The sequence below is a fragment of the Artibeus jamaicensis genome, unplaced genomic scaffold, assembly GCF_021234435.1.
Source record: "Artibeus jamaicensis isolate MK-2021 breed Jamaican fruit bat unplaced genomic scaffold, CSHL_Jam_final contig_1582, whole genome shotgun sequence".
NCBI lineage: Eukaryota > Metazoa > Chordata > Mammalia > Chiroptera > Phyllostomidae > Artibeus > Artibeus jamaicensis.
Genome location: NW_026521309.1, coordinates 633,735 through 645,914, shown reverse-complemented (window position 1 = coordinate 645,914; position 12,180 = coordinate 633,735). Strand labels below are relative to the sequence as shown.

The window sequence follows — 12,180 nt, the reverse complement described above, 5'->3', positions numbered from 1 at the left end:
GCTGGGAAGTGGTTCCCGGGCATGCTCAGCTGGGCTCGCACGTGGAGGCTCCCGTGTGGGGGTCTGGAGCTCTCCAGAACTAGCTTCTTTAGGGTGCTTGTCGCACCCAGCAGCAGTGGCCAAGGCGGTGCCGAGCCAAGGTCAGTGAAGTGAAGGGTGCCCGGTGGGAGGCCGTCCTTCAACCCTCCTCCTCCGGTCCGGCCCCTATGGCCCCACCTTCTCCGCTTGGGCCCGCCTCCTCCTAGGCCTCTTCCAAAACGTCTTCCCCAGCGGACTCAGAATGTACCCCCATCCTTGCTCTATTCTCCAGACCCGTGCCGCTTTCCTACCAGCTTCTGGATGGAGAGGCGGGCCGCCCAGCCCTCGTATTTCTGCATGGGCTCTTTGGCTGCAAAACCAACTTCAACTCTGTCGCCAAGGCCCTGGCCCGACGGACAGGCCGGAAGGTGAGCTTCCGGGAGAGGAGGAGCCCGGGGAAGGCAGGGCCTGGTGGGCAGAATCAGGGATAAACTCGAGGCGGGGACAGCTCCTTCGTTCTTTCTCCTGGGCCCGAGCTGAGCAATGGCAGGGCTCTCTGAGCAAAAATGAAAATAGAGGTTCACCTTCTAAAGATGGATCCCACAGGGTAGGCCCTGGCCCTAAATGGACCCCCTTCATTCCCTCAAGCTCCCATCCATCCAGTCTATCTTCATCCGCATGTTGGAAACTGAACTGGGCTCCACTGTCCAGTGCCTAAATGCTGACATCCTCCCCGTTAAGAGGGCCCAACCCCCTGCTTGTTCATCGGGCATGTGAGGGGACTTGTCACTTATAGCAACCCATCCTGCTGTGCTTCAGCTGTTGGAAATTCTTGGCATCTGCTTTCTCTGGAATTGTCACCCAGGCAGGGCAGACCTACAGAGATGTGGTCACACTCCTTGGGTCTTCTCTTCTGTGTCAATGACCCCGGGTTCTTCCTCTGGGCCTTCTCACCACGTGGACCCTTCTTCCACTTAAGGATCTCTCTCCAGGTTCTCCACCCCCTCAACCCGCAGGTCTTCCAAGACTTTGTCTATGCCCTGAATGTGAATTCTGGTGCTGTCCCCCTCTCACCCAACTCCTCAGGTGCTGACAGTGGATGCTCGTAACCATGGTGACAGCCCCCACAGCCCAGACATGAGCTATGAGGCCATGAGCCAGGATCTACAGGACCTCCTGCCCCAGCTGGGCCTAGTGCCCTGTGTCCTCATTGGCCACAGTATGGGAGGCAGGACAGCCATGCTTCTGTCACTACAGAGGGTGAGTGGTCCCTATCTGGGCCTCCCTCCCATCCAGTATAAATCCTGAGTGCCCAGCAGGCAACCTGGAACTCAAAGGAGCCTGGGTGGTCCAGTTCAGGATCAGTGAATTATGCCTGTGACCTGCTGTGCATGCCCTAAGGCTGGTCCCCAGTCCACTTCTCTCCCACAGCCAGAGCTGGTGGACCGTCTAATTGCTGTGGACATCAGCCCGGTGGAGACCACAATCAGCTCAAAATTTCCAGCCTATGTGGCAGCCATGAGGGCCATAGACATCCCAAATGAAGTGCCCCACTCCTATGCCCGAAAATTGGCCGATAAACAGCTCAGCCCTCTTATCAAGGTAATACCCTCCAGTCCCCAGATGGTGGGTTGGGACCTGTCAAGGGAAGAGTGTCAGTGTCAGCCTGGGCCTCCCGCTCCCCCAACAACTGGGCCCCACCACAGGACCTGGTTTTGCGGCAGTTCCTGCTCACCAACCTGGTGGAGGCAGACGGGCGCTTTGTGTGGAGGGTGAACTTGGATGCTTTGGCCCAGCATATGGACAAGATCTTGACCTTTCCACCACGACAAGAATCCTACCCTGGGCCAGCCCTCTTCCTCCTTGGTGGAAACTCTAAATATGTGCAGTAAGCCAGGCTAGGTGGTAGGTGGAGCATGCGTTACAAGGGGGCCTGGGGAGCCTGCCTTGGGAAGGGCTTGGGTGTGGGCAGGGAGTTCCAGAGAGCTTGGAAACACCATGAGGCATGTGGCTATCCATCTCTTTCTGCTCTTTCTCTTCCCACTTTCACCCCTTTTGGGCGGCCTTTTCTTTGACGGACAGTCCCAGCCACCATCCTGAGATAAGACGACTCTTCCCTCGAGCCCAGATGCAGACCGTGCCTAACGCTAGCCACTGGATCCATGCCGACCGCCCACAAGACTTCATGGCTGCCATCCAAGGCTTCCTGGCCTAAGAGTTACTGGCTAGAGGGGCCATGTTTGAAGCCCCAGGCTTCAAGGTCCTGCGGCCTGTTCCATGTTTTTTCACATAAGGATTCACGCAGGTGCTAAGAGGGCACGAGGTGCAAAGGTGGTCAGACATCAGGTTTTAATAAATAAAGACATTGCTCTCAACGTTCAGGGCTGAGCTGTCTCACCACCAACGCCCCCACCGACCCAGGGGGAAAGGGACTCGTGCCCTGGCTGCTCCAGGTTCCGTGGGGACTCTCACAGTGTCCCCGGACTCTCTCTGCAGCTTACTGTCGACCCGCTCCCTCACCATCTGCTGCATATCCTCCTGGGGGCGGGAGACCAGGGTCAGCAGCAGACCTACCCACACCTCCCAGGCCCAGTTGGCATTCACACCCTACCTCCCAGGCCTCCACCTCCTGCCTCAGCCTCAGTTTCTCCTCCAGGACCTCCAGCAGCTGGGCCTCCACAGCTCGTAATTTGGCTTTGCATGTGTCCAGCTCAGCCTCCACTGCCTGCTTCCTGCAGGTGGCAGGAAGAATAGCCTGAGTCCTAGTACCTACAGATCTGATGCTGGGTCCTGGGGGTGGGCAAGTGTGGCCGCAACTCCTGCCTCATGACAAGGTGGTGGTTTGTGTGGCTTCTCTTCCAGAAATGCCTGGTTTCCCCCTCCTTTCTATCAGGACAGAATCCTGAGGGTGAGCCACCCACTGCCCCCACAACCCCCACAAGCAGGTGCCTCTCACTTGGCAATGGCTTCATCCCGCTCCTGAAGGACTTGGTCCAGCGAGGCCTCTACCTGGTTGTCCCCCAGTGCTCCAGCCACTTAGGATTCTGGGCTCTGTTGTAGGGTAGCAGAGGAAGGAACAGTGATCTTGGGTTTACTTGGATGAGATGCCTCATCCTGGTCTTGGTCTTGGTGCTGATATCAGGAGGGGACGGGTCTGAGACATTCCATACCAGCCCTTCAGTGCCCCAGTCTCCTGGACGTGTGAACGTACAGCACGGGGACTTACGCTGTGGTGAGAGTGTAGCAGGTGTAGTCTGTGCCTGCGCTAAGGTTAAGGAGAGAGGGTCTGGTGTTTGGACCCCCAAGGGGGAAAGGAGTTCTCACCTGACCCCTAGGAAAGAGACAGGTGGGTTGAGGAGGATACTTACCCCTCAAGGGCCCCAGACAGAGAGGGTGGCCTGGTGACAGGAACTCTTGTCAGCTGGGTGGGGCAGTTGGAGGACAGGGCCCTTTGCCCTCCCTTCCAGGCACTCCCTGTTTGGCACCGCCTCAGGCAGGCAGGCCAGGTCCCTGCCTCCCCTCCTAGATCCTGGAACTTTCTGTACCCCGAGGGGGCCCTCTACCTGCATCAGGAAATGAAAAAGGTGGGACAGACGGCTGAGACAGGTACCCCAGCCCCACAGCCTGAAGGTTTGGCGTCTTGGTACCTTGAACAGCATTTCCACACATATAACTATAACTGCACCGCAGCAGGAAACAGAAGGGGAAGTTTAACCATTCCTGGCACATTCCTACTAACATCTCCAATGTTCATCCTCTCTATTCCTCCAATATTTCCCCATCCTGATCCTTGAGCAGGGGTGGGTCAGCTGTGCCCTGGAGGGGGTCTCGGGTGTAAAAGGGAATTTTCCCTATTGAGAGGCTTCTTCAGCAAGGTTGCAGCTTGAGGACTAGGTTCTCAACTCAACGCTAAGGAAGGTGTGGGTCCTGGGAGTTGGAGGAGGTGTGAGGGGATAAACGGTGAGGGATGGAAACTTGGGGTGCTGAATACACACTACACTGTGCACATGATGAGTTGTGAAATTGTGCACCTGAAACCTGTATAATTTTATTAACCAATGTCACCCCAATAAATTCAATAAAAAGGGAAAAATAGTTCATCCAAGACCTCCCAGGAAATCCCCTACAAACATGACTCCTGGTTGTCTGTAGTTCCCACCCAGGTCACGTCCAGCTGCCAGACTTGACAATTTCTTTGCTGTAACCCCAGGTGAAGAGGTGGGGTTGCACTGTACCCCCAGCACACCACCACCTTTGTTGAGATTCAGTGTTTCAAGAGGCTGCTTTGTGCCATGATCCAGGCAGGACCCCTGCTCTCAGGGACCTCCAGGGCTAGCCAGGGTGAAGCATACGTATCGTCAGCACAGGGTTTCAGGGGCCATGGGCAGTGGGGGCACAAAGGCCCCTTATCCGCACTTAGCCAAAGGGGGTCCCACAGGAGCTCGTTCAGAATGAATCCTGAAGGCCTACAGGAGTCAGCCAGGGGAAGGGCTAGCACTCTTACCAGGCATTTTTTAAATTTTACATTTTTATTTGGGAACATTTTAAATTGCTCTTTGTTGTCCAAAAAATCTGATGTGGTCCCAAGCATTGCACTCAGTTGTCACATCTCTAGTCTTCCTTCCTCTAGAACAATTTGAAGGCTGAGTTTTATGACCTTGACATGTTTGAAGATTACAGGGAAGTTATTTCAGACCACCTTTCAACTTGGGTTTGCTAACATTTTGGGAAGAAATAGCACAGAAATGATGCCATGTTCTTGTATCCAGCGTCATTTGGAACCATGGCTGAGGGGTTACTGTTGACCACTTGGTTGTGGTTAATAAGTGTTGGGGAAGGGAGGTGATTTGAGGTGTTGAAACTTCCTCTTTTCATCCCGCTTCCAGTCATAGGTTTCAGCATCCATCACAAATGATGATTTTTTAAATTTCACCATTCTACATTTATTTGGTAGCATTCTATTGTAAAAAAAAATGGTCTCTTCACCCCCATTTATTCATTTGTATCTGATGGACTTGTGGTTTCCTATTTTATCCAATGTATTATAACCCACTTCTATCACTTATTTCAGTGCTCCAGTTGTCCCAGGTTTAGGCGGGCACCCCTTGCCGATGTCTCACCGCTTTGAAATGCACCACCATCCTTTGAACACTGCCTTTCTTTCTGGTTCAACAAGATAGTCCAGACTCATCTTGTTTTTCCCTGAGCCAGCCCTAGAGTCGGCCATTTCTGCAAGCATACCTGGGTTTTTTCTGTTGGTTTTTTTCTGGGGGGCGGGGGGAGTATTTAGAAACCAGGGTGTGCTTGTTGCAATCAGGGTAATCTCTGCTCCCAGGCCCACTCAGGAGACACACATTTAAAACACACAGACATGTTTACAACTATATTTCTTTATCTGTGTGATGTTAATTTTATGTGTGAATTGGACTAAACATTATGTCTGGGTGTGTCTGTGAGGTTGACTTGGTGGGCTGAGCAAAGCCGATAGCCCTCCCCCGTGTGGGTGGACATGATCCAGCCCGTTGAGGGCCTGAACAGAACGAAGAGGCAGAGGAAGGTTGAACTCTCTTTTTCTCTGACTGCTTGAGCCGAAATACTGGTGTTCTCCCGCCCGGGAATTGGCGCCTCTGCCGTTAGTGCTCCCGGTTCTCAGCCATGGTACTCGGACTGGGACTGGGACTGGGACCGCACCACCAGCTTTCCCCGTGCATCTTGCAGGCAGCAGATTGTGGGCCTTCTCAGCCTCCATGACCTGGAAGTCAATTCCACATAATAAATCTCTTTCTGTATATTTATCCTATTGGTTCTGGTTCTCTGGAGGACCCTAACCGATACAATTAGCATATATGGAAAAAATTTACATTTAGAGCTTAAATTCCAGTCCAACATCACAGGGTTCATCCCAGCTTTCCCCCTTTCCATATCTTACCCCTTTGCCCCATTTGCCTTCAGAGTGTTTCATAATTTGCTCAATGCCCCTGTATGTAGCTTATCTCCCAAAACGACTGGGCTTGCCCTGGCTTGAATGCCCTCTTTACGTGGGCTCAGTTCCTGCAGGGCTGCCTTCCCGCCCCACTCCAGTGCCTTCCTCATGCACGGCCTGGTTGCCACCAGGATATCAAACATTTCTAAGGCCTTTACAGTCATTCACTCAGTCCACAAATATTTACTGAGCACCTACTATGTTCCAGGCATGTTTCCACATGATGGACATAAAACAGGGGGACAGACTGAATTCTCTAGGACCTTATGAGCTCACATTCTAATGAGGGGAGGCAGTCAGTAAACAAATGAAGAGTATATCAGATGGTAGCAAGTGCTGTGAAGAAAAATTAAGCAGGGAAAGAGAATGAGGAAGGACCCAGAGACCACTATTTTATATAATTCTGTGCTACCCTAAGGAGATCACAAATATCAATCCATCCCTTAGATAAAAAAAAACATTCTCATGACTTGGAATAATATTTCCATCAGCAGCATCATTCATGGGCTCAAAATGTGCTGTATTTTTAAGCACAAGCAAAGATACCATTCTCAAGAAAACTATCAGGAAACTTAGGCCATGCCAGGGACAACATAGGACACTGAAAGGCAAAAATGCACATGAAGGGTTTGAATAAGCTTTCACAAAGCACAAAAGTAAAAATTGTTTCAAAATAAAGTTATTGTCTAAAGTATGTGATATCAAACATTTAAATTTTCTTTAAAATATTTATTTGTAGAGAGAGGGGAAGGGAAGGAGAGAAACATCAATGTGTGGTTGCCTCTCATGTGTCCCCTACTGGGGACCTGGCCTGCAACCCAGGCATGTGCCCTGACTAGGAATCAAACCAGCGACCCTTTGCTTCACAGTCCCGTGCTCAATCCACTGAGCTACACCAGCCAGGGCTCAAACATTTAAATTTTAAATATTTTAATGAAATATAAGCAGGGAGATGCTTATCTCATCTGCATCCTTAAATGTTTAAATTAGGATATCGGGCCAAAATTTTTTTAAGTCTGCTCATTGGGAGAAGGAGGGAATGACTTTATGTTCAGGCACATAGTGAATTCCATCCCAAGGCCCTTCCGCAGACATCACACACTGAGCGGTGGGACTTATCTCCAGCTGCCCACTTCCCACATCTCTACCCTGTCCAGCTCCTCGCTGAGATGGACTGGGGATGGGTCAGGAGCAGGGTGGAAGCTGCCAACTGGGCAGGGGGCTGCACTTTGTGGTCAGAACAGCTGGGATGTGTAACGCTGGGCAGCTTGCAGACCAAGTCACCCAACCCTCATGACCTTGGCTGTGTTCACCTCCCTGAGGTCATCCTCATCTGTGAAGTGGGCTCATGGAGGGCTGCACTGATAGGGTCACGGGAAGGGTTAGGTGAGGTACCTCACACAACGGCCAGTACTTTGATGCACCAGGGTCAGACTTCAAAGGAGAGGAGGAAGAGGGAGTAAGCCTGTTGGAGAGCCGCAGAAAAACGAGAGAATGTCAAACACACACACTCCCCACGGTTGTGCCCCAGGGGCAGTTTTGTTCCTGAATCCAACACAAGTTGCCTCCTTTCCTCATCCAGATGTCTACAGTCCTGTACTTCCCCATCATTGTCTTGTCACTGTCAAGGTGTTTCTCCCACCAGCTGGAGGGCTTCTGAAAGGCCAGTGGTGACTGGCATCACCCCAACCTCGGCAACAAGGGTGCTGAACTCTGACATCAGAGAGGCAGCACTGGCCTTGTCCAGCAGGTGGCAGCAGTTGCCAACATCAGGGATCCAATGGGCAAAGGGCCACCCTGGCCTTGCAGCCCATAGGATAGAAGCCCAGGGTCCTTGGGAGCTTTCAAATGGCCAGCCTTTTCCCAGAGCTCTATGGGAATACTGCTCATGCCAACATGCAGGTGTGTACCACTGACTCCACAAATACATTTTCAGTGCCAGCCTTGGTTAACCAATGAGAACGTGATCCTGTTCCTTCCCTTCATCTGATGAGCGGACACACCCCCACCACAGACTAGATCCACACAGGACAATGAGTGCTATTCCCCATGTGGCCACTTCCTACTTATACTTTAAGCCACAATTCAAATGCCCTGCCTCTGTGAAGTGGTCCCTGATTGCAGGGAGCTGGCCGCTCTGGGGACCCACGGCATCTGGTGCAGCAGTGTCCACTTCAGCCTTTGCCAGGTTCTGGCTCCTCTGTCTCCGCCCACCCTCACCTGCCACTTCCGCCTTCAGCCCTTGTTTCTTCTTCCACACACACGCACACGCACGCACGCTACAACCCCCACCTTCACACAAAATCAGACTGCTCCTGCCTCCCAAGTCTCCAGCCGGTGTTCTACACCAGCTCCTCCCCGAGGCCCTACGTGTCTTCCTGGATGTCGGGGCTACACATCCCGGTCTGAAGTCTTCCACTTCCCTGGGTCTGCGCCTCCTCCAAGCACCAGTCCTGCTCTCATCCGCGCACAGTCACCAGGGCCTGTGGTCACTAGTTCATAATATCTGTCATTGTTTTTGTTTTATGTAAGATGCAGTCTTTTTTTAAAAGATTTTATTTATTTATCTTTTAGAGGGGAAGGAAATAGGGAGAGAGAAACATCTGTGTATGGTTGCGTTTTGGGGACTGGCCTGCAGGGATCTGGCCTGCAACCCAGACATGTGCCCTGACTGGGAATCGAACCGCGATCCTCTGGTTCGCAGGCCTGTGCTCAATCCACTGAGCTACACCAGCCAGGGCTTAAGATACAGTCTTTTAATTATTGAAATACAATATAGTGATGTTAAATAAGTCTCTTGAGTGCCTTTGACACTTTCCTGCAGCCCAGTGGGTCCTGCTCACATTCAGATGGCCAGGGTCTCTGGTCTCTCTCCTGGGTAGTGCAGCAGGCTGCTGTAGACAGCTGCCCTCCGTGCTGCTCCAGAGGCCCCCTTCCCCCACTTGGAAAACTTCCTCCGTGCTGACCACTCCCAGCCTGGCCCTCTCCCATGAACCTCAGAGTCTACTTACCCTCCCCCATTGGGAAGTCTAATGTGCAACCCAAACTGAACAGGTTCCAACCCCGAATCCTGATTTACCCCCACCTTCAGCCTGCTCCTTCTCCAGTTCTTCCTCCGCCTCTGCACATGCAACACCCTCTGCCCTGGTGTTCAGGTCAAAACCCCTTGACTCCACTCTTCCTTGCGTTCTCTCTTTCTCTCAGCTGGCTCTACAATTAAAGTGTATCCAGAATATGGCCACTTCTCACCACTACCACTGCCATCATCTGTCCCAGCCACCTGCAATATTGCAACCACAAAATGATGTCCCTATGTCCTCTGTGTCCCCTTCAGTTTATGTTCCACCCAGCAGTCAGAGTAATCCCATTAAAGCCCAGGATGGATCCTGGCCCTCCTCTGCTCAAAACTCTCCTATGACAAAAACAAACAAGCAAACAAAAAAACAAAACCTCCTGGGCTCCCATCCCACTTAGAGAGTCAAAGCCAAAAACTGCCATCACTTCTTAGGGCCCTCCCTCAACTTCTCTGACGTTGGCTCCTCTGAGCGCTTCCTCGTCCACGACGCTGCACGCATCCTTGCCTTCTTGCTGTTTCTCTGACAGGCTCCCTGCTCATGGTCATTTTCCTCATGGTCAAGTTTCCCTGCTCATGATCGAGTTCCCAGAGGGCACTTCGAGTCCCTCTGCCCAGAATGCTTTTCCACCAGAGGCATGCGTAGCTCACTCCCTCACCTCTTTCAGATCTTTACTCAAATGCTACCCTCTCAGGCCTCCTTGACCACCTCATTTAAAATGGGAATTCCCACCTCAGACCCAGCACCCCCTACTCCTTCTTTCCTACTTTATCTTTTCCATAGTATATCATCACCATTATATATATATTTTTTGTTTACTATCTCTTCCCTCTACTACAACATGGACTCTATGAGGACAAACAAGAACTTCTGTCTATCTTGTTTTCTGCCACATCCCCAACACCTGCAACAATCAGCACATAGTAAATGCTCAATCATTACTTTTTAATTAAAGGAGTGAATGTCTGACCCTTGATCTCCTCCTTGTCTGCACAATAAAATTTAACATTCAAGCCCTCCTTCACTTATCTCCTATCCACGCTCACTCTCATACCTAAGCATAGCACCACAGCAGGCTCCTGCAGTCCTCCAAATGCTCCCGACCCGTGCCTTTGGGTACACTCCTTCCTCTGCGCGGGAAGCCCGCACCACCGCCTGCCGCAATCCCACTCCTCCAACACCCAACTCGAACATCACCGCCTCTAGGAAGTACCCTGGACCCCTCACATACTGAAATCATGCCTGTCTTTCCCACTACACTAGAAGCACGTTAATTTCAGAACAGGGGCCCCAGAGCATGGTTTCCAAGGTCATATTGGGTAAGTGATTGAATGAGGATAAAACATATATGAGGCCCTGGCTGGTGTAGCTCAGTGGATTGAGCTTGGGCTGCAAACCAAAGGGTGGCCAGCTCGATTCCCAGTCAGAGCACATGCCTGGGCTGCGAGCCTAGTCCCCCACTGGGGGCCATGTGAGAGGCAACCACACATTGATGTTTCTCACCCTTTCTTTCTCCCTCCCTTCCACTCTCTGTAAATGAATGAATAAAGTCCTTAAAAAAAACCCAAACATATATGAGAAAGGCAGAGTTTCAGGTGAAGGGCACATGTTCATTATTTATTTTCTATGTTATCATTTAATATGCATTTCAATACGTGATGCTTGGCATGGCATTTGGGATCTCTGAGGGTAGAAGCTGGGCCTCCTATTATTGCCCTCTCCCCATATGGCCAGGCACTGGGCCCTGGGGTACACCCACCCCCCACCCCACTGAATTATGCTGCGTGCACGAAAGCACTCTGCACCAGGAGTCAGGCAGCACCTTCCCTGCCGTTTGTTCCCTGTAACCCTGAGCCAGACCCTCTAGCAGGTGAATCCTGGTTTTGCATCTGTCAAATGGGCAACACCAAAAAGGGTGTGGGGAGGGGGAACACCACCAAGCTTGTTCTGTGGGACACTCAAGGTCTGGACAACCAGGAAGTGTGTGGCTGTCTCTCATGCCAGGCCACCTCTGAGCTACTTTTGGGCCAGATTTTCCATAGATGGCTGGAACAGTGTCTCTAGCCTGTTTACCAGCCAGCTAACCTGTGCTCACAGTCTGGGACAAGTGCCAGGCCCGGACATATTGGGCAGCAAGGGGCTGGCCCAGCTCCAGAGCAATACCTTGGCAGCCGTAGGAAAGGGAAAAGGGTGTTCTTGGCCTGAGGTCAAGAGGGTCTGGGCCAGGGCACAGAGGAGACAGCTGGTGTGTGTGTGTGGCTGCTGTCTCAACAAAATGCTGGCAGGGACTAGAAAAGGAGCATTTGCTATTGACTAGCCCCCACCCACAGCCCCTCTACAGTATTACTAAGATCTTCCCGTTAGTGCCAGAGGGAGCTGGGTCCCAGCTACTAGATAGGAAAGAGGATCTCAGGCTTGGAGCTGGGACTCAGGGCTGGGGATGCAGGGATGAGGGAAGGAGAGGGAGCTATAACCTTGATCTCCCTTCCCCAAAGATAGAAGTGTTCCTGTATCCTGCTGCGAGTGGAAACTACAGGAAAGGGGGGTGGCCACCCACCATCAGACTTGTGAACTGAGAAATACTTCTGGGGAAAGTGGGGATCAGGGCCTGAGTCTAAGTGAAAGGGTGGGAAAAGGGTGTAGGACAGGGGCTCAAAGGCTGGAACACCGGAGGAGGTTTTTGAAGGGGGGGTGCTGAAAGTTCCCAGCATTAAAAGCAAGAGAGGGGTTCAACTTCCAGCAAATCCCTGGGAATGTGAGGGACTGGGGCGGGAGAGGGTAGGGTCCAGAACGAAGCTGAGAGGCTGAGTCGAGGGAGGGTTGGAGAAAGGCTCTGAGACCCAGTCTAGGCAGGGATTACGGGTCAAGACGCAGGGGGACGAGATCCCAGGGATTTGACCCAACAGAGGTCCTTGTGGGAGGTGAGGGTAAGGAGCCCGACTTCCAAGTCCTATGCTACGTTAGAGCCTGGCGGGAAGGGGCGGGACGGACGCTGGGCGCGGCAGGGCTGGGGGCTGGGCCGGGGTCCCCGGGGCCGGGGCGGGGCCCGGCCAGCGCTGCGCAGCCGCGGGGAGGCCGCCGCGCATGCGGGACTCACAAGGCTGC

At 52.3% G+C, this 12,180-nt stretch overlaps 1 protein-coding gene across 3 annotated transcripts; it reads left to right on the top strand.

The window, feature by feature from the left end:
• Window positions 1-2,393, top strand: ABHD11 (abhydrolase domain containing 11). 3 transcript variants are annotated; one of them, XM_037154761.2, is made up of 6 exons: window positions 1-140; window positions 311-446; window positions 1,105-1,278; window positions 1,450-1,620; window positions 1,725-1,906; window positions 2,101-2,393. In XM_037154761.2, exons 1-6 carry the CDS (start codon window positions 22-24, stop codon window positions 2,231-2,233), a joined length of 915 nt encoding a protein of 304 aa, XP_037010656.2. In that variant the 5' UTR covers window positions 1-21; the 3' UTR covers window positions 2,234-2,393. The 3 variants fall into 3 exon arrangements, with proteins under 3 accessions (XP_037010656.2, XP_037010658.2, XP_037010659.2); XM_037154763.2 differs by having other exon boundaries at window positions 1,725-1,923; window positions 2,101-2,191; XM_037154764.2 differs by lacking the exon at window positions 1,725-1,906 and having other exon boundaries at window positions 2,101-2,208.
• Window positions 2,394-12,180: the final 9,787 nt, after the last annotated feature.